This window comes from Poromitra crassiceps, assembly GCF_964638095.1.
Source record: "Poromitra crassiceps genome assembly, chromosome: 22".
Classification (NCBI taxonomy): Eukaryota; Metazoa; Chordata; class Actinopteri; order Beryciformes; family Melamphaidae; genus Poromitra; species Poromitra crassiceps.
Genome location: NC_139647.1, coordinates 14,471,131 through 14,489,524, shown reverse-complemented (window position 1 = coordinate 14,489,524; position 18,394 = coordinate 14,471,131). Strand labels below are relative to the sequence as shown.

Below are 18,394 nucleotides of genomic sequence, written 5' to 3'. Positions count from 1 at the left end.
CATTGCTGCTAGACGTGGGCAGGTAAAGAAATTAGTGCATTCAATGTAGTGATTCACAGCTACAGCCTCACTACGATCTTCAGTTAGTAAAAAGGAGATTTTTTTTTTCTTATAGGATTCATTTTCTTATAGGATTCGGGTTTGTTTGCGCGCTCAAAACGGGAGGTTTACGAGATTTCCGCGCGTTTTTCCGTTCGCGACCAAATCTCGACGAGAAACGGGCGGGCACTGCTCTCACCTTACTGTCCCCCAAGCTCTCCGACTCGGACACCTGGTAGGTGAGGTCCGTCTCCTCGAAGCCCGTGGCGCTCATGCGCTGGTCCGTGGACGGGTCGTTGCGCGGCGGCGAGTCCGGCGAGTTGAGGCACGTCTGGATCAGCGCCTTGCCCGTCTCGCTGGTGATCATGGGCTGCAGCTTGCGCGTGGCGAAGGTGTAGACGTGGCCCGTCTCGCTGGCCACCAGCAGGAGGACCTGCGTTCCCGTCAGCGTGGAGAGCTCATAGGCCTGTGGGCAAAGAGAAGAAAGACAACAACACGATTGAAGTATCTAAGCTGAGAGGATATGGCACAAAGTATGGAGCTATATTCTTATAGTCATTCATCAGGCAGATATGGTCTACTACTGAATCAATGTTTACATTGTTTTTTCCCCCCATACACTAAATTACAGTGCCCTCAATATGTGAGGGGACATAAGCGAGCGCAATGGTGAACCCCCAGAGGAAAACAAACAAGCCAACTAACCCAGAAAACACAACAATCTAAAAACAAAGCACGTAGTGAACTCTGACGTATAGCATCAATGCAGCTAAAATAACATGAGATAAGCCTCCCAGAATAGAGAGTGTGATATAGCTGAGAGACTGATTGCAGCAGAGGGACTGGCTTGGACAGGAAGGGGGTTACTAAAGTAACTCGTCTTGATGGAGGACGAGCGCACGCACGCGCACGCACACACACACACACACACACACACACACACACACACACACACACACACACACACACACACACACACACACACACACACACACACACACACACACACACACACACACACACACACACACACACACACACACACACCTCTGTCCAACGTAACACATGCACCCTAAGGCCTTGGCCACACTGATCCGTCAGAAAATGGACAGAATTATTGAACGGACAGATGTCTGTCCGATGCATGAGAACTGAGTCTACGTCAAACCCCTCGCCGAAAGCGCCGGGGCTGCTCCGCGGCCGGCGAGCCTGCCTGCGCAGCCTGCGTGCAGCTCCTTGGAAATGTGACTCGATGCAAATGACATGAACAGCGCGAGTATAAGATAATCTAGATCATGTGCAGATAACCGGAGAGAGAAGTGTATGCACTACATTCTCCCCTTGGACTAACTTCTAGTCACTGAAATCCTAGTGAAATCACACAATTTTACTCATTTTGCTGGGGAATCCCTTAAAACCTCTTTCACCGCCTCGGCCGCCATCTTCTTTGAAAAGTTGAAACAAATCTCGGAACGCCTCCTCTCGAGACCTCGACTCTGATTGGCTAAATGGACAGTGACTATCCGACCATCCGATATGTCCATCCAGAAAAAGTTCATCCCTCTTCAACTTTCTGTCCATCAAATCTTTCTGCTTTAATACTGTTAAGAGCCCAAACATTGAATAGCCTATAAGCCAACATTGATTGATATGATGCCAACAAGCATGGCTCTCTGTGACCAGCTCAAGCTGAAACTACACACAGCGTGTTTGGGCGTTGGAGGCGGGGCGGAGCACACCGCTACAAGGGAAAGGTGTGACTGTGCACTGGATTTACAACACAAGACAAAATATGATCACATGATGAGAGTAGTGTGAATGAATGCATGAGGTGTGGAAATAAATCATTTTTGATATTCATTGCGTTTCAGGATGTTTTCCATTTATGGTGCATGTGAGGATGAAAATATGATTAATTGTGCAGCCCTACGTTTTTTTTTTTGCTTTATTGAACTCAAACTGAGAATGAGAATATTTACGCAAGGGTCCTCCATCATCAACGTATTTGTAGTGATGTGCATATTGTGCAACATACAGGGAAAGCACGCACACAGCAGTCAGAGTGAAGTCCGGAGAAGGTCTTTTTTTTTATTATCGAAATGAATCATCGGTTATGTGCAGAATGCCTCTGGTGCGGCAAAATAAGTGCCATAGTTCTGCCATTAACATCACCTTGGTGAGCAGAACGCAGCCTGAGCTAGCTGAGGGAACACAGCCTGAGAGCTAGCAGCCTGAGCTAGCTGAGAGATGTTCATTTGTTGGCTGCGAGGCATTACTCTGTCGGCCAGAGCAAGGAGGTGGAGACAAACCCACATTCAAATGAAGAGGGTTTTATTGAGCAGTCATAATGCGATGCATTCATGCTAGATTAGCCGACTCCATCAAGGTGTTCCCTCCTTAACACTTGGTTCATTATGGGGCCGTATCAGTCCAACCTTCTTGCACTCGCTGAAGCTGCCCATGTGATGATGGTCTTCTGTGTGTCATGGACGTGTAGGCAGAGAGGATAGTGTTGTTGGCCCATCATGTCAAGCTGCATACATTACAATGGCTCTCATTCTGCCCACTTCAAACTTCAATTATGCAGAGCTCTGTGTGTGTGTGTGTGTGTGTCGTGTGTATATTTAAGTATGTGTGTGTGTGTGTGTGTGTGTGTTCAGGAACAGCGTATAGTGGAGGTCTCTAGCTGCTTGGACGATTCACCTTAGATGCCTAATGGGGCTTTGAAGCAGGCAATGAAGTGTGTACAGCTCTCAATGATCCTCCTCCTCCACCTCTACCTGATCCCTTGATTAGGTTGTGCACTATCATCCGCAGAACAGTCTCTGGTGTCTGGCTCACATCCAAGATGGAACAGGACACCTTTTTCAACTTTAGTATGCGAGCTACTAGCACAATCATTCCACGAGTTCGCTTGCTCCACCGATTTTCTCAATTTTTTTAGGATTGAGAGAGTGAGGGTGTGAGGGGGGTTTTCACTCAGGTCAATCGCCCTTCCTCCTTCCTCTGCCAAGCAGTCAGGTGTATGCTGCTGCATGCATCAAGAGGATAGGGAGATGTATACATAGTTGATGAGTTACTGTGTACATATCACAGATTCTGACATCATATCACAGATTCTGACATCATATCACAGATTCTGACATCATATCACAGATTCTGACATGTGTAGCAATGCACTTCAAAACTATACTGAACCAAAAATATAACCGCAACACGTTTGTTTTAGCTTCCCTTTTTCTTTTTAAATAAAAGATCAAATGCCTTTTCTACGCACACAAAAGACTTATTTCTCTCATAATTTGTTCAAATTAGTTTAAATCCGTGTCAGTGAGGGCATGTCTCCTTTGACATGATAATCCATCCACCTGACAGGTGTGACATATCAAGATGCTCATTAAACAGCATGATTATTGCACAGGTGTGCTTTGGGCTGGTCACAATAAAAGACCACTCTATAAAATGTGCAGTTTTTTATCACAAGTTCAACACGACGACACAGATGTCACAAGTTTTGAGGGAGCGTGCGATCGATCGGTATGCTGACTGCAGGAATGTCCAGCAGAGCTGCTGTCTGTCAACTGATTGTTCATTTCTCTATCATAAGCTGCCTCCAATGTGTTCAGCTGCCTTCAACTGCAACTTGTGAGCTTGTGGTTAAGACATGATTGATGTGGTTGTGACATCATGGGAAGTCGTTCACCGTGTGCATTGGAAGGAGGAAACAAAAATATCTCTGTGGTGCACTGTGCAAGTAAGAATGTGTATGTACTACAGTGTGTGTGTGTGTGTGTGTGTGTGTTTACTCTATAACACAACATAGGTGACAAAGTGACCCAAATTGGCTTCATCCTGCATCCTTCAAAATGAAACCCATCCTCGTCACACAAAGCAGATTTGAGACTCCACCCACTTGTCAATTGCTTTGATGGCTGACATCATACTATAGGCAACGTTTTCTAGATCTCCATCCCCAGTGTGTCAAATAGTGTTCATGTTACAAAGTGCCTCGAGATAAAGACACCTCAGTTTCCACGACAACAGTCTAGGATACAAAAAAAGACACTCACAAAAACAACAACAACAACAACAACAGAAGAGTGCAAAGTACAGTCGGCTTCAAAGTAAAATAAGGGCAAATAAAATAAAAATGCCTGTACTAAAATGCATTAGCATAGCCTCCAATTGTCTTTTTGAAAAATGACAATCTATGTCCACAGCAAACCAACGCTGTTGTTGCGCTTTTGTTCGAGAGCTGACAGCTACCGCTTGCCTCCAAAGAATCAAAGATAGGCCTTGACGCTTGCTGCTGCACAACAATAGAGCCAAAGTGAATGTCACTTTCTGCGTCAGCAGCACTGTACCAGAGATTTTCATCCACCATTTATTTTCCCATAGACATTTCGTAAAATGCTTATAAAAAGAGTTTTAATTGGTCAAACCAAACGGTTCAGCTATATTTAGAATCGTGAGAGACCATAGAACATTTCAGACTAAAACTTAAAAAACATTGAACAAATATTTTCTTTAAATTCTGCATTTTTTTTTACATTTTGGTCCGAGTGAAATGTTATGTGGTCTCTCCCGTTTCTAAATATATCTGAACAGTTTGGTTTGACCAAGTCAAAACTATTTTATACGCATTTTACGAAATCTCTATGGGAAAATAAATGGCGGATGAAAATCTCTGCTACAGTGCTGAAGCAGGAAGTGACGTTCACTTTGGCTCTCTAATAATGCTATTTTGGCTGCAGCAACTGTGCAGTTACGTCTAAGAAGTAGGAGTGTATTGCTTAGATACCACCAGTGTTCGTAGGATGGTAATGGTGGTGATGAAATTGCCTTGGACCAAGTCCTGCGCATATCATCTTTATCATAAACACTAATGATGAGCCCGTCCCAAGTAAATATTATATTACCCACTAGTGTGAAACTGACGTTGGCGTTGTTGCAATGTACAATAATGCGTGCACAGACTCCTCTGTTCTGTTTGAGTGCCCTTTGACTGTCCTCTGATCTGTGTCCCTGGGGTTTAGTCAGCTGTTGGCACCAACAGGCCCGGCTGCTGCTCGCTGCCACATGGCTGCCGCCTGCAAGCAAACTCTCCTTAGAGAGAGAAGAACAGTCTGTGCAAGGAGGGCTACTGATGCTAGCTACATGGTCCTACACGTGTGTATGAAGGTGTGTGTATAGGTGTGTGTGTGTGTGTGTGGGGGGGTATGTGTTTGTGTATGATTCTGTCTGTCAATCTGTCTCACTGTGTGTGTGTGTGTGTGTGTGTGTGTGTGTGTGTGTGTCTGGTAGGGGTGGGTTCATGGTCAGAAATAGGACTGCTCAAGTCTATTTAAAGCTCATTTGCCAGTCATTACTGTTTTGACTTCCTCTCATAGTGAGTCAATGTGTGCAACATTAGTCCCCCCCCCCGCCCCATGCTTTAATGCATAGTAGTAAAAATTGTTCCACTGAATTGATTTGCTGTAGCCACATAACTGTACTTTACTGTAGTCTGTATGCATTCATTTGGCATGTCTTTATTGTAACTATTATTGTGACTATTGACATAGTCAATGTATGTGGAGGCTATTAAGGTGTAGCCCCAAGGGGCATTTTTGTCAACAGCATGAATGAATGAACAATCACAATGCATAGCTGCAGTAGGGCAGGCTACACACGGCCAGGCGTGACTCTCAACCTTTTTCATATCAAGGACCCCTAATTTAGTCCACATCAGAGCCATGGACCCCCATGTGATGAGACATTGTCTCTCGGACAGTCATTCTTCTACACTCTCTAATTGTGTTGATTCACTTCTTGTACATTTGAACAAGTCATCCGCTCGCTGGGGGGAACCCCTGGTCCGCGGACCCCACCTTGAGAACCACTGATTTAAGTGACAGTTCACTCAAGTGTTACTGTACTGGAATTAGATCCCAAATAATAGAGCAGTTCATATAGCAACTCACCTTTTTCATGATACCCGTCTTCCTCTTGCTGAAAGTTGTGTACCGCCTCAGCTTGTTGTCAATAAACTCCATCTTTATCTTGACGCGCCCACGTGTCTTCTTGCCCGGCTTGGCCCCCGCGACCCCTCCGGGCACCATGCCGTACCCTCCGGGGGGCACCCCGTGCACCTCCTGACCCGTCACCGAGGCCTCCATCTCCGCCCTCTCGCGCTTCACCCCTCTCCTGCTGTCCCCGAGTGAACCCATGGGATCATCGTCATCTCCCGAGTCCGAGTCGTTGTCCGAGCCGCTGCAAATGGGCGCGTGGCTCTCTCTGTCCGGGTCGAACCGGTGAGGCATGACCAGACCCTGGCTCATGCTCGCCTGGCCGGGGGTCTGCAGAGGGGTCAGCCCCGTCCCGTTGCCCGGTCTCCCGCCTCTCGGACCTCCGTTACCCCCCAACATCCCAACACCGCCCTGCCTGTCCCCCTGTCTCTCGCTCACCCCCGGTAAAGAAACGTGCCCTGCTCGGACCAAAGATCTGACCAAGGGCCCGACCCCCTGCCCGGTAAGCCCGTGCCCGTGTCCCGCGGTGCCCCTGCCTGAAGCCGACCCGTTTCCAGATGCTGCCGACCCGGCCTGACTCGGTAACATTCTATTTACACCAGCCAAAAAAAGAGCCGGAGCACGTTGTCTTAGCAAATGACTGCTAAAAGCGCAAGCAGACAAGACAACCCTAGGCCACGAAATGTAAACAAACCGGGACTGTTGTTGCTGCTTTGAGTCTCTCGGAAACTGCCAGGGCAAACTTTGGAAAGTGATGCTGCCCCTGAGACCCTTCAACCCCGGCTCGTTTTGGCTCAACCTCCTCCTCTATTTCCAAAACTCCGAGCACTTTCTCAAAAAGGAAAACGCGAAGAGCGCCGTCGATGTGCCTCCGCCGTATCATATAGTGCGCGTTGTGAACCGAAAATGTCGCCAGAGTCTGCCCGTAGGTATCCAAATGCTCGTTTTAACGCCGTCAGCATCGCAATAATTCTCTTATCGTGGTCCATAAACATATATAATCATCGTGGTTTGAAACAACATTAGCAAAAGCGGAGTAATATCACAACCGAGGGACTACTTTCCTCCTTATAAAGAGATACAATGTTCCCTTATATGGTGTTGTCTCTCCTTATTTGGTGAGTCACAGCGTCGCCTATCGATTGGCGGAAGATGATCTGGGTAGCGCTGCCATTGGCTAACACGGCACATCATTAGAATAAATACCAAAATGGTTGCGCTACTCACAACGTGTGAAGTGGACAGGGAATGAGATACCAAAATAACAAACATCATGTAACTTTTAATTCCATGCAGTTTGTATCATCCCACCACCATGAAGTAGGGTTTCTCAAACATTTTTTATGTCAAGGACCCCATATACTGTAGTCAGTTATATAACTTTTGAGGTTGAATTTGAGCTTAGACTATACTCATCCATCACTCTTAATTAGCTATATTGAATTGAATAGTGGGGCCACAGTACACTCAGTGAAATAGGTCTAATAACATTTGTAATTACTTTTAGGGATTGTATAACCTATGCAAAATAGATGTGGTGTGTCATGCAGGGCAATACAAGTGCTGGAAAGGCTGAAATCACATGAAAATCTCGAACAAGACAGATTGGTATATATACTTTTCTGTGACTGACACCTTATCTGACACTATCTGAAAAGTCCTGATAAAGTAAACTCCACCCATCCGGTACACCGGGCAGGGTCAAACAAATGATAAGTATGATTGATATGCAACAGGTTTGCTGGCAAGATGGGTGTCCTATTGTTTAAATGCATGGGCCATATTACCAAGGCAAGGTCCTTGAGCTGTACATGTGGGTGGGATAAAGCTGTCATGACATTTTGCTGGACACAGGCTGGACAATAATAGCAGCCTAAAGAGAACATATTGCAGGTTAACAAATCAGTCTGATGTTGAACATTGAACAAGTTGAGCTACTGTATAGCAAGGAAAAGTCAAACAAGACAAAACCCACCAACCAAACAATCTTATGGAAGGATATACAACTCTATTTACTTTGTATAGGCTTTGGTTCTATTACGATGGAGGATTGTGTGTGCAATCTGAAGCCGTGCCCCTTGACCCTTGACCCCTCACTATGCAGCAGACCAACAGTTCCCACAGAGGCTTCAATCAGTAAGCATAACTGCATGTCATAGCCACACAAGTCCGTATGGGTGTTGTGATGCCGCCCTCAGGACATGCTGCGTGTTGTGATGCTGCCCTCAGGACATGCTGCGTGATGAAGTTACATGCTCTCAACGCCTACAGTGAACTGCAGGGACAGAAGAAGACAGCATGGATATTATTTACAGCACAATGCAAGAGCACAGTTACACTTGCAAGTGTCACATTTGCATGGCAAGTAGCCATATCTCATAAGCAGACTAACTTTATAACTTGTGGTCCAATATCTTAGCAGTAATCAATATATCAGATGAAAGTAGAAGATCCATATCACAAATTGAACACACTGAAACTTACTCATGCAGGAAACCTCTTGCACAGCTCTAAAAGGCTATGTGACATTATCATATTCATCTCCCAACACATCATTTCAGGTTTAAAAAAAAGAAGAAAAAGTTTGGCAAGCTTTTGTGGTCAGCTGTCAAATGCCACCACCTAGTGGACAACGAGAGAATTACTTGGATTAGTTGCATGACACCAAAGGATTGCATCTTGAATTCAACACAACACATTGGGTCAAAACACTGTGGACCTTTATTGACAGCAGCATGTATATTCTTGTATATATTTGTGATTATTGTGAACATTTGCTGAAGCGGATTAAAAAAAAAAGAGGTCTAGGTGTGAGTGCCTAGCATTCATAGAAAAAACAACAAACCATAAACACTAAAAACAACGTGTATAAAAACAAGTTCATAAAACAACAAAAGGCCATTGCATTTGATTAGATATTGTAAAAAAAAAAAGAGAGAGCAGAAGAGGGTAACAGTTAAGATAATCCTTCATTTACCAGGCACTTAAATGAGTACTGGTGACCAGTAGTCACTCTTTTGACCTCCTTTGTACTTTGTTCGCATATTCAGCTGCTTACCAGACTGAATGCATATTGGTGGGTCATGCTGAGACTGAATACATAGCGTAAATAACTAGCGTAAGTGATCAGAAGAGTACCTTTCTATTATAAACAGTAAAAAAAAAGAGACAGGACCTTCATCATAAATAAACAGGCACCTGCATGTCCTTCTACACAACATGATAGAGATAAAGAGAGATATTCTTTTAAGTGAAGTTAGTGCATGGCTTCTACATTATGTACACATTGCCTGGATGGTCCACTTTTGCAGCATTGCACAAATTAACTGGACCAGATAGGAAGGAGGAGAATTGTGATTGGACCTCTTGAAGAAATACCGTTGCAGGTTAACAACAGTGATAGGCTGCATCGCTGCAACCGTGACAACGCGGTGATTGAACATTGTACATTGGGTATTCTTACCCATAGGTAGTGTGACCAATAAGCACCTCAAAGTTAATACGAGAACAGAGCACACTCATAAAAACATACAAAGCCCACACTGGCACAGTCTCATCCACTCATTATATTCCTTGGCTATAAACTTGATCGTTCTTTTTTTCCTGAAGTGTTACCATAACACAGACTACTTGCTCCACAAGTTCCCCCCACATCACACACTGCAAGCGTAACAGACGACAAACCTTCATGCAAAAACCCCTTTCCTCTGAACGTATTCGTATCGTAGGAACAGCTCAGTGGCACACACACACACACGTTGGAGGTCATGAATGCAAGTTGGAACTTGGTGATAGCGTACAGGTGGTGAGTCTGGCACACAGTGCCCCCTGCTGGACAGAGTAGCTTGGTGTCTCCTCTGTTTTGACGGTGGAGGGGTGGCTGCAGGGATGTTAAAGTTCAAGCAGGCCAGTTGAAACTCGATACGCTCCTAAGTAGCGATACAATGTTTCAAAAGCTTCAATGGTCCACTGAAGTACACATAAAAACCCAGGGGAGATTATAGAGCGCTGGTCCCAGGTTGAAATGGCTCTTCACAAGCTTCAGAGCAATAGTGGCTATCGATCTGAGCAGCCGGTGACGGCGCTTTACCTAGCATCCCCCATGTAACAGTTGGAGGTCCAGGTGAGCGGGTGTTGGTGGGCGAGGGGAGCGGGGTAGAGGCACTGAGGTCATCAGGCTCCATAAAAGTGTGTCTGTGGGACAGAGCAGCCCTGAGAGGGGCGGGGCTGCAGGGCAGGCAGGCAGGCAGGGTCACAGTGGAACCACAGAGAGGGACGTCAGGGGGGGAGAGTCGTCCATGCTGCGGTTAAGGCAAATGTAAACTCCTGGCACTGCTCACAAGAAGCCATTCACACAAAACACGAGTGCGTTTCCATTGGTATAGCGAAAGTCTTCTCTTATCCACGCACCCATTTTTTCTCTCTTGAAATACATATAAAAAGTGTTTTGTCCTCAACCCTCTTCCCTGAAATGTGTAAGACTAATAATCCAGCATTCCTGTCTTTATTTGTAGGGGAAGGGGGGGTTGGGATAAGTTCCCCTCTGATGTAGGGGTGGAGGGAGGGAGGGAGGGGGAGGGGTCTGGTCTTCTCAGACTTTGCTGTCAGAGGGCAGCTCTCCCAGGGCGTGGACAATATCAGTGAAGGAGGGGCGCTCTTTCAGGCTGGGCGCCCAGCAGCGCACCATGAGCTTGTAGACTTTGGAAGGGCATCCGTCCGGAACGGGCAGCTTCAGCTTCCCGGCCTGCAGACCTGGAGGGGTGGAGGACGAACCCAGCAGAGAGGCAGGTTAAACTGGGTCACAAAGACTTCAAGCTTTTAGCTGTTGACTCAGGAATTAACTACCGGTAAATTATTCAGACCAGTTTGTAGGAAGATTTTCAGCTCGGAAAACCTCTGAACTGTGCCAAAAGTTGTAAAATACATTCTGGTAATATCCTGTAAAATAACACATCTATCAAATTCTAGTCTGATATTCCATGACTTCCACAGAGAATTGATCAGATTCCCTAACTCTTCCTCTCTGGTATACACCTCTCTGAATTGGATATTTAAGGACCAGTGTGAACCTTGTTTCTACTGAAAGACCTGTTGCCCTTCATTTTGTCTTGTGGATCTCCCCCTAGTCTCGGTTTCCAGACGTTTGGTGAGCGGCGCCAACAGCGCCACCTAACCACCAAACGTCTGGGAATTTACTGTTCCAAATCTGGTTCAGAGCCCGGCGAGAATGGCCGGCAGCAGACATGCCTACATTTATTATTAGAATTTTATTTGGTAGCGGCAATGCAATGTTTCATAGTTCCAATATAGAGCAAGACACTGATGTGCTGCAAAGAGAGTTTATACCTGTTGTTTATTTTACAATAATTTGTCCTACCCGGAAGTGGTCCGCTTGCTACTGTGAAGCGCTGTGAGGTCATCAGCAGGCTCTGTAACGTTAGCCGGGGCCGGATGAAACACATCCTATTAACAGGTTATGTTTGTTTCTAAGTGATTAATATGTTTCTCCGCAAACGCGGCGATGTTTTGCGAGACACCGGTTCTGCATGAGCGTCACTGCCCCCAGAAAGCAGGCCCGTGATTGGTGCTCCGATGCAAGGCTTCCAACAGCACCACCTAATGTTATGAAAAGATTTAAATAGTAATATTCTCAGTCTTAAGCTTCTGGCATACTCTTCGCGCACGCGCTGGAGGCGGGGCTCCGAGGAGGGTGCACGCACTCTGCGCAGGCCAAAACAGAACATACTCAGTGCTCAGCTCGCTCCTCCAGGCAGTCTGAATGAAATTGAATGTAACGTTCCCAATTCTATGTATTAAATTCTAAAAAACGACCCTCAACATTTGGGAAGGCTAAGCCACACAACTAGTTCGCTATAATCGAACGTCATGCTTCAAAGGTGACTTTACGACGGTGAGGACTCAATCACAGCAGATATCCGCTGATAGCCTACCACGGAGATCTCACACAGGCATCTCGCACAGGCAGCAAAACCCGACGCGCTGATAGAAAAATCTCCATGGACGCGCCGCGCTGCGCTCAGGCCTCACCCCCCGACACGCCCCGTGCGATGACGTCATAATCGCCACGCGCCCTATGCGCTTGGCTGGGCGCGAAGAGTATGCCAGAAGCTTTACAGTAGTGAAACGGATTAAGACAGAGCTGAGTCTAATCTCCCCCTTGATTTAAGCGGAGTCACTGAAGCTTCATCCTCACCTTCCAGCACCTCGTCGTCGCTGAGTTTGGTGTATGGCATTTCCCCATGGCTGAACACTTCCCACATCAGCACTCCAAACGCCCACACGTCCGACTTGGTGGAGAAGTCGTCCTCAAACACAGACTCTGTCGGGAGCCAGCGCAGCGGGATCCATGCCTGTCTGTAGTGGTAGTACTCGCTACACAGAGAGAGACATACATTATCAACCTGTTGAACGGTATCATGAGCTCACTGCAACTCAAATATCAGTTCAGGCTGTTACCCCCTCTCAGGCTGTTACCCCCTCTCTTTCTCTTTCCCCCGCTCCTTTCCCTCCTGTTCCCCACTCTCCCACATTTCCCACTCCCCCCCCCCCCGCACCCTCTCCTTCCATGCTCTTCCCTCCCCCGCCGCCCCTTCCCACGTTCCCCCTGCTCTCCCTCCCCTGCACCCTCCCACCTCTCCTTCTCTGTCCTCTCCCCTCTCTCACATTCCCCCTGCACTCCTTCCCCTGCACCCCCCCACCTCTCCTTCTCTGCTCTCTCCTCCCCTCTGTCCTCTCGGGGGGGGGAGGGGGGGAGGAGGGGGCGGAGAGGTCTGTTCCCTCCCCCGCCTCCTCCTCCCGCGTTCCCCCTGCACCCTCCCACCTCTCCTTCTCTGTTCTCTCCTCCTCTCCCCCTGCACTCCTTCCCCTGCACCCTCCCACCTCTCCTTCTCTGTTCTCTCCTCCTCTCTGTCCTCTCTGGGGGGGGGGGGGATGTGGGACGCTCCCCCTGCTTCTCTACCCTGGCTCTCCCTCCCCTGCACCCCCATCTCTCCTTCTCTCCTCCTCCACATTCCTATCTTCTCCCCACCTCCCCCCTCTCCTCCGTCTATATTGCTCATTCTCTCCCCACCTCCTCCCTCCCCCTGCTCTCTTCTCCCCCACACCTCCCCTCCCTTCCCCTCTCCTGCTCTCTCCTCTTGCTCCTCCCCACCTCCTATACCCTCCCCACCCCATCACTCTCTCACATTCCCCCTGCTATTCTCCCTTCTCCTGCGCTCTCCTCTGCTCTCCCCTCATTCCTATATTTTCTATATTATCAATTGTTCAAATGTTATCTTTATTCTGTATATTCTTGTTACTGTGTGTTAGCTAGAATTAGCTAGACATACTTTCTGTGAAGCCCTCTGAGACATGCTTGTGAATTAGGGCTATATAAATAAACTTGACTTGACTTGACTTGACTACCAGGATGAATTCCTGTATGTTTATGGTACTTGATGAAAGATTTCTGATTCTGGTTCTGATTTTGACGATGTGTTATTCCAGTCTAAAGTACCTGTTGTAGACGTCCTTGCTGAGGCTGAGTGCGGACACTTTCACGTGACGCTGACCGTTGATCAGGCAGTTTCGGGCGGCGAGGTCTTTGTGAACAAAGCGGTGATTGGACAGATGCTCCATCCCATGAGCCACCTGGGCACAGATGGAAACCTGAGGAGAGAAAAGATGCCAGGGACTGAGGAGCTGCACAAACAAAAGTGCCTTTGATGCTGCATGTATGATGGTAAGTTAACATCTTGCAAAGAAACAGGAGTAGAGCAACCTGTATTTAAAAAGCCTTCATCAAAACTCTACGTGTTGATATCAACATACAGATCTATCTTTGATTCAAACATTAGTGCAATAACAAAAAAGGTAGAAGGTGGGTGGGATGATTTACTTCTGACCCTAAAAAGCTGGAACAACAATGCACATGAATCCAGAGCCCGTATGGATTGAGTCATGTAGGACACACTTACTTTGGTCTTGGTGCTGATAGGCTGAGACTTGATCTTCTCATCTTTGTTTTTGGAAATTCTCAGGAACTGCTTTAGGTCTCCCTAGAACAGAAAAGCAACAAACAGAGAATTAAAGCACAAGTGCGGAGATTGTATACACGTATGACATCATGCAACCTTGCACTTATTTTGTATTGTCTGTCTTCTATGGCGTTTGCTTTTTCTTGTTTGTATTGTTTAAAAACGAATAAAAACAATTTGAAATAAAAATAAAGCACAAGTGCGTAACTTTTACATATAAAGTAACATCCATTACATTCAAGCCACTGCCAAACGAGTTCCCACAATGCTGATTAAGCCTATCAGCACCAGATAACCCTCTCCACAGTAGACCAGAGATTTCAATCAGCTGTCGTCCGGCGACATTCCCCACACTGGCTGGGGGGCATGCACACCAGAGACTCCCGCCCCGCCCGGCCTAGCTGGCTAATTTCTGGTTGGCCTTCTGCTAACTTGAAGGGGCGGCAGTAGCTCAGGAGGTAGAGCTGCCGCCTGGGATTCGGAAAGGCTCCCGGTTCGAGGCTCGCTCCTCCCGGCATCGTGTCGAAGTGTCCTTGAGCAAGACACTGAACCCTTAACTGCTCCTGATGAGTTGGTTAGCACCTTGTATGACTGCCGCCGCCATCGGTGTTAGAATCTGAGGTATTCATTGTAAGGCACGGTTACAAAAAAAGCCTAAGCGTGGCGATCAAATTCTTATGAAGCCTTGGCTCAAAGATATTTAATGTCTAGGAATTATTAGCGTGACCGCTACCTGGTCTAGACTACAATTGGCTCCTAGTTGTAACCTTACAGCCTGTCCCTACATGTATGCATTTGACTCATGTGTTTGTGAGTTTAACTCTGTCTAGGTAAAGGTAAGTTACCTTTAGGTTTCTTGTCAGCTACACCCGTGTCAGTCTATATCCATTTATCCCAGAGCTGTGGTCCGCTAAATATGGAAGACATCACCTTTACCCCTTTGTGTAAGTCTTTCCCTAGAGCTCCGCCTGATGGAAAACCTGCAGCACTAGTAATAATAACTAATAATATCTTTGATCTGTGTGTGTGTTTACCAGGTCGTAGTACTCGAGGATGGTGTAGTGGGGCTCTGCCTCTCTACACAGGCCCAGCAGGCGGACAACGTTGGTGTGGTTGAGCTTGGCGAACATTTCAGCCTCGCGGCGGAAGTCCAGCTGTAGCTGCTCATCTCGGGTCTGGAGGCTCTTCACCAACACCACCGTCTCCTCCTCGCCCTCCTCGATAGCCTTAGCTTTGGCTAGCAGCACCTCACCAAACTCCCCTTTACCTAAATAAATATACACACATACCAGAGGGAAAATGTCAGAGCAGATATCGCACATCTTGTTCTCTCATGTGAAAACACTGAACATTGTCAGTCATTAAACGGCATTTAGATCACTTTACAGATCAGCAGGTTCAATAACTGTAAAAATACCCCCCACCCCCATTCAATGGTAGTTAATTGTGTATGAACTACGAACAGTACAATCTGCAGCAGCTTTATGCAAATAGCCTACAATTTATGTCAATGTTACAATTAAAAATAGTATATAAAAATATAGAATAGAAATGAATAGAATATAATATGTATATCTTCAAAACCCATAATATTTTCATGATTTATTCTTACATTTTTCCATTTTGCCCTTTCTTTCAATTACCCCCTGTAGTACCTCCACGTACCCTTAGGGGTATGCGTAACCTAATTTGAGAAATGTGGGACTACATCCTAAACAAAGCTACTGCCGTCTGTCCTACCTAAAGTAGTGATGGTTTGTAGGTTTGCTCGGGGGAACTGGAGCTTATCGTTGTTGACGTGGCTGTGGCGTTTCTCGGTTGTTGCCGTGGTACCCATGTTTGTGAGTGCCACCTCCTCCTGGATCTCAGCGGTGGTGTGGCCATTTTGCTGCACAGCCCCTCCTGACAAACATGACACACATCACACAGGGTCAAAGGTCACAGCCAGTGTTAGAGGCTCAGGCCATTGTCAACTTGACAGTTGTAGCCAAATTAAGTAGAATATAATTAACATTGAATCATTAGATGTTTCTGTGATGAGGTCAGGACAATGTATTACGATACGATACGATATACTTTATTGTCAGTTCACACTGAAATTTGTCTTGCAAGACAGCGGCAGTCCCATGCACAAACACATGACAAAGAGAACAAAACCAAAAATACAAAGATTCATACACACATACAACACACAGAGAGCACTGGTCACTGCTCCACTGACCCTCGGCCATGTTCTTGATTAAGCCTCAGGATCGACTGATGTATAAAGGACTTTCTTAGTCTGACCTTCTTGAAGGTTGGAATTAAGTATCTCCTGCCAGAGGGCAGGAGTTCATATTCTTCATGTAGCACATGATTAGTGTTTGAGGCAATATTTCTAGCTAACCTCAATACACTGTTGACGTATGTAGACTCATATGGAGACTATGGAGTGGTTTACCTACAATTTTTGAACAAATATTCATCTGTCTAAGTAGTTGTGATTTTAAGGTAACAGACAGGCATCCGTACCAGGTGGTACTGCAGTACTGTAAAACACTCATAATCACCGAGGTAAAAAATAATAGAAGAATCTGTTTGCTAGCACCAAAATATCTTAACCGGCGAAGAAAGTATAGTCTTTGCTTCGTTTTCTTACACAGGGAGTCTACGTGGTCTTTCCATGACAGCAGGTGGTCTATTGTTACTCCTAGGTATGTGAAGGAGCATACCTGCTTGATCTGTTCGTTGTGGATAGTAACAGAGGAGCTGTGTGTGTCAGGTGGAGACCCAAAAACAATCTCTGCTGTCTTTTTTGCTCTGATTAAGAGAGCGTTGTTATCGCTCCACATTGGGCATAGACCACATAGTACCTGACTAATACTTGATGTATGTATATGTATAATATGTATAAATATATATATATGTATATAAAACAAATGAGATGAGTGTCACAGTTGATGAAGCAAGATGCCGCTTTAGTTTTTCTAGTTCGCTTCGCTAAAACCACGTCTCGTCACCTGAAGTTGAGAAAATGTTTTGTTATAGATGTTTCATGCAGTACCCACAATAAACACAAGATGGCAGCAAATGCCGTATGGTTTTTCGACAAAGCGCTCTTTGTAACACTATAAATTTGAGGGAACATATTAACTACCCACATAACCCCATGATTGACTTTACAACTGTCCTGACATGAATCCAGACACCTTTCTCCCTCGCACATACCATTGAGACACTCCATCTCGGGCTCCTCCCCCTCCTGTCCCTTCTGCAGTCTCTTGGCATTGCGTCTCTTCTTGCAGTAGAACATGAGGCCCAGCACGATGATGATGTAGGCCACAGCAGCTCCCACTGACAGACCGATGGTCTGGATCATCTTGTAGGGAGCCTTCTCGTCCTCGCCATCATGCATCTGCGTTGGTTTCTCTGTCGGGCACAGACGGATGTTGTGGTTAACTAGAATCTTAAAGTATGTGTCATTTTCATCACATCCACATATCTAACCTGGGATTTCACATATCGGTTGTCTATTTTTAATACAGCTCAGAAAATGTGTCTTCAGTTCACTTTAATCAGGTGAATGTACTGTGTTGAAAGGCCCCCTTCTTGATTTGCAAAGTTGGCCGAAAACAAAATTCAAGTTTAAACATTAAATCTCACGTTGGCCCTAACGAACTACGACAAAATATGCAAACTCAATTCACTCTCCCTCTTTGAACTAGTCCAGAGTACTATGCTGCTGCTGCTACACTGGGAGAAATTGAGTTAATATGGGACACTTGTACTAGTGTGTGACTGTAATTTTCAAGTTTCAGTCAGCACACAAGGAGCCACAGAGTGCAAAGCTTTATTAGATCTAGTGTCTGCCCAATCCCATCACCTCGCTGACAAGCCTCGGCGTCACAGACGTGGACACGGTTATTAGCCTGTCGACATGGATGACGGGCAGAGAGGACGAGCGCTTAATGAATGCCTTCACCCACCACTCGTGATCATAGCTTAGCCCTGTGTGCACCTTTGTTCCTGATACAGGAAGCCTGTGGAAATAGGCGAGAGAGAGAGAGAGAGAGAGAGAGAGAGAGAGAGAGAGAGAGTGTGTGTGTGTGTGTGTGTGTCTGTGTGTTAAACTCACCCACTACATACAGCTGTGCCATGCGGTCTTTGATGCTGCAGCTGTTTCCGGCCACACAGGTGTACCTGCCTGTGTCATCTGTGGTGACGTCAGTGATCACCAGCGAGCCGTTGGGCATCTTCTGGACCCTGGAAGACAGAAGGAATTCGGACAGGTTAACTGTGCGCTTACACCAAGGCGAAGAAAAGCTTCACTCG

General features: G+C 46.3%; 2 protein-coding genes across 2 annotated transcripts in view; both read right to left on the bottom strand.

The window, feature by feature from the left end:
* LOC310795979 (serum response factor-like) overlaps positions 1–6,847 on the bottom strand; it is a gene marked incomplete at its 3' end in the record, with an annotated part of 32,768 nt that extends 25,921 nt beyond the window's left edge. Inside the window, exons 1-2 of the mRNA XM_083658120.1 lie at positions 6,003–6,847; positions 239–505 (exon numbers count right to left, since the gene is read on the bottom strand). Of these exons, the coding sequence (XP_083514246.1) occupies positions 239–505; positions 6,003–6,635 (900 nt within the window). The 5' untranslated portion in view covers positions 6,636–6,847. The remainder of the gene's footprint in view (positions 1–238; positions 506–6,002) is intronic.
* A 1,921-nt stretch (positions 6,848–8,768) lies between these two features.
* The window catches only part of ptk7b (protein tyrosine kinase 7b), a 123,546-nt gene continuing 113,920 nt past the window's right edge, over positions 8,769–18,394 (bottom strand). The window contains exons 13-20 of the mRNA XM_083658009.1: positions 18,198–18,325; positions 17,291–17,491; positions 15,824–15,985; positions 15,118–15,350; positions 14,024–14,104; positions 13,564–13,715; positions 12,262–12,440; positions 8,769–10,799 (exon numbers count right to left, since the gene is read on the bottom strand). Of these exons, the coding sequence (XP_083514135.1) occupies positions 10,639–10,799; positions 12,262–12,440; positions 13,564–13,715; positions 14,024–14,104; positions 15,118–15,350; positions 15,824–15,985; positions 17,291–17,491; positions 18,198–18,325 (1,297 nt within the window). The 3' untranslated portion in view covers positions 8,769–10,638. The remainder of the gene's footprint in view (positions 10,800–12,261; positions 12,441–13,563; positions 13,716–14,023; positions 14,105–15,117; positions 15,351–15,823; positions 15,986–17,290; positions 17,492–18,197; positions 18,326–18,394) is intronic.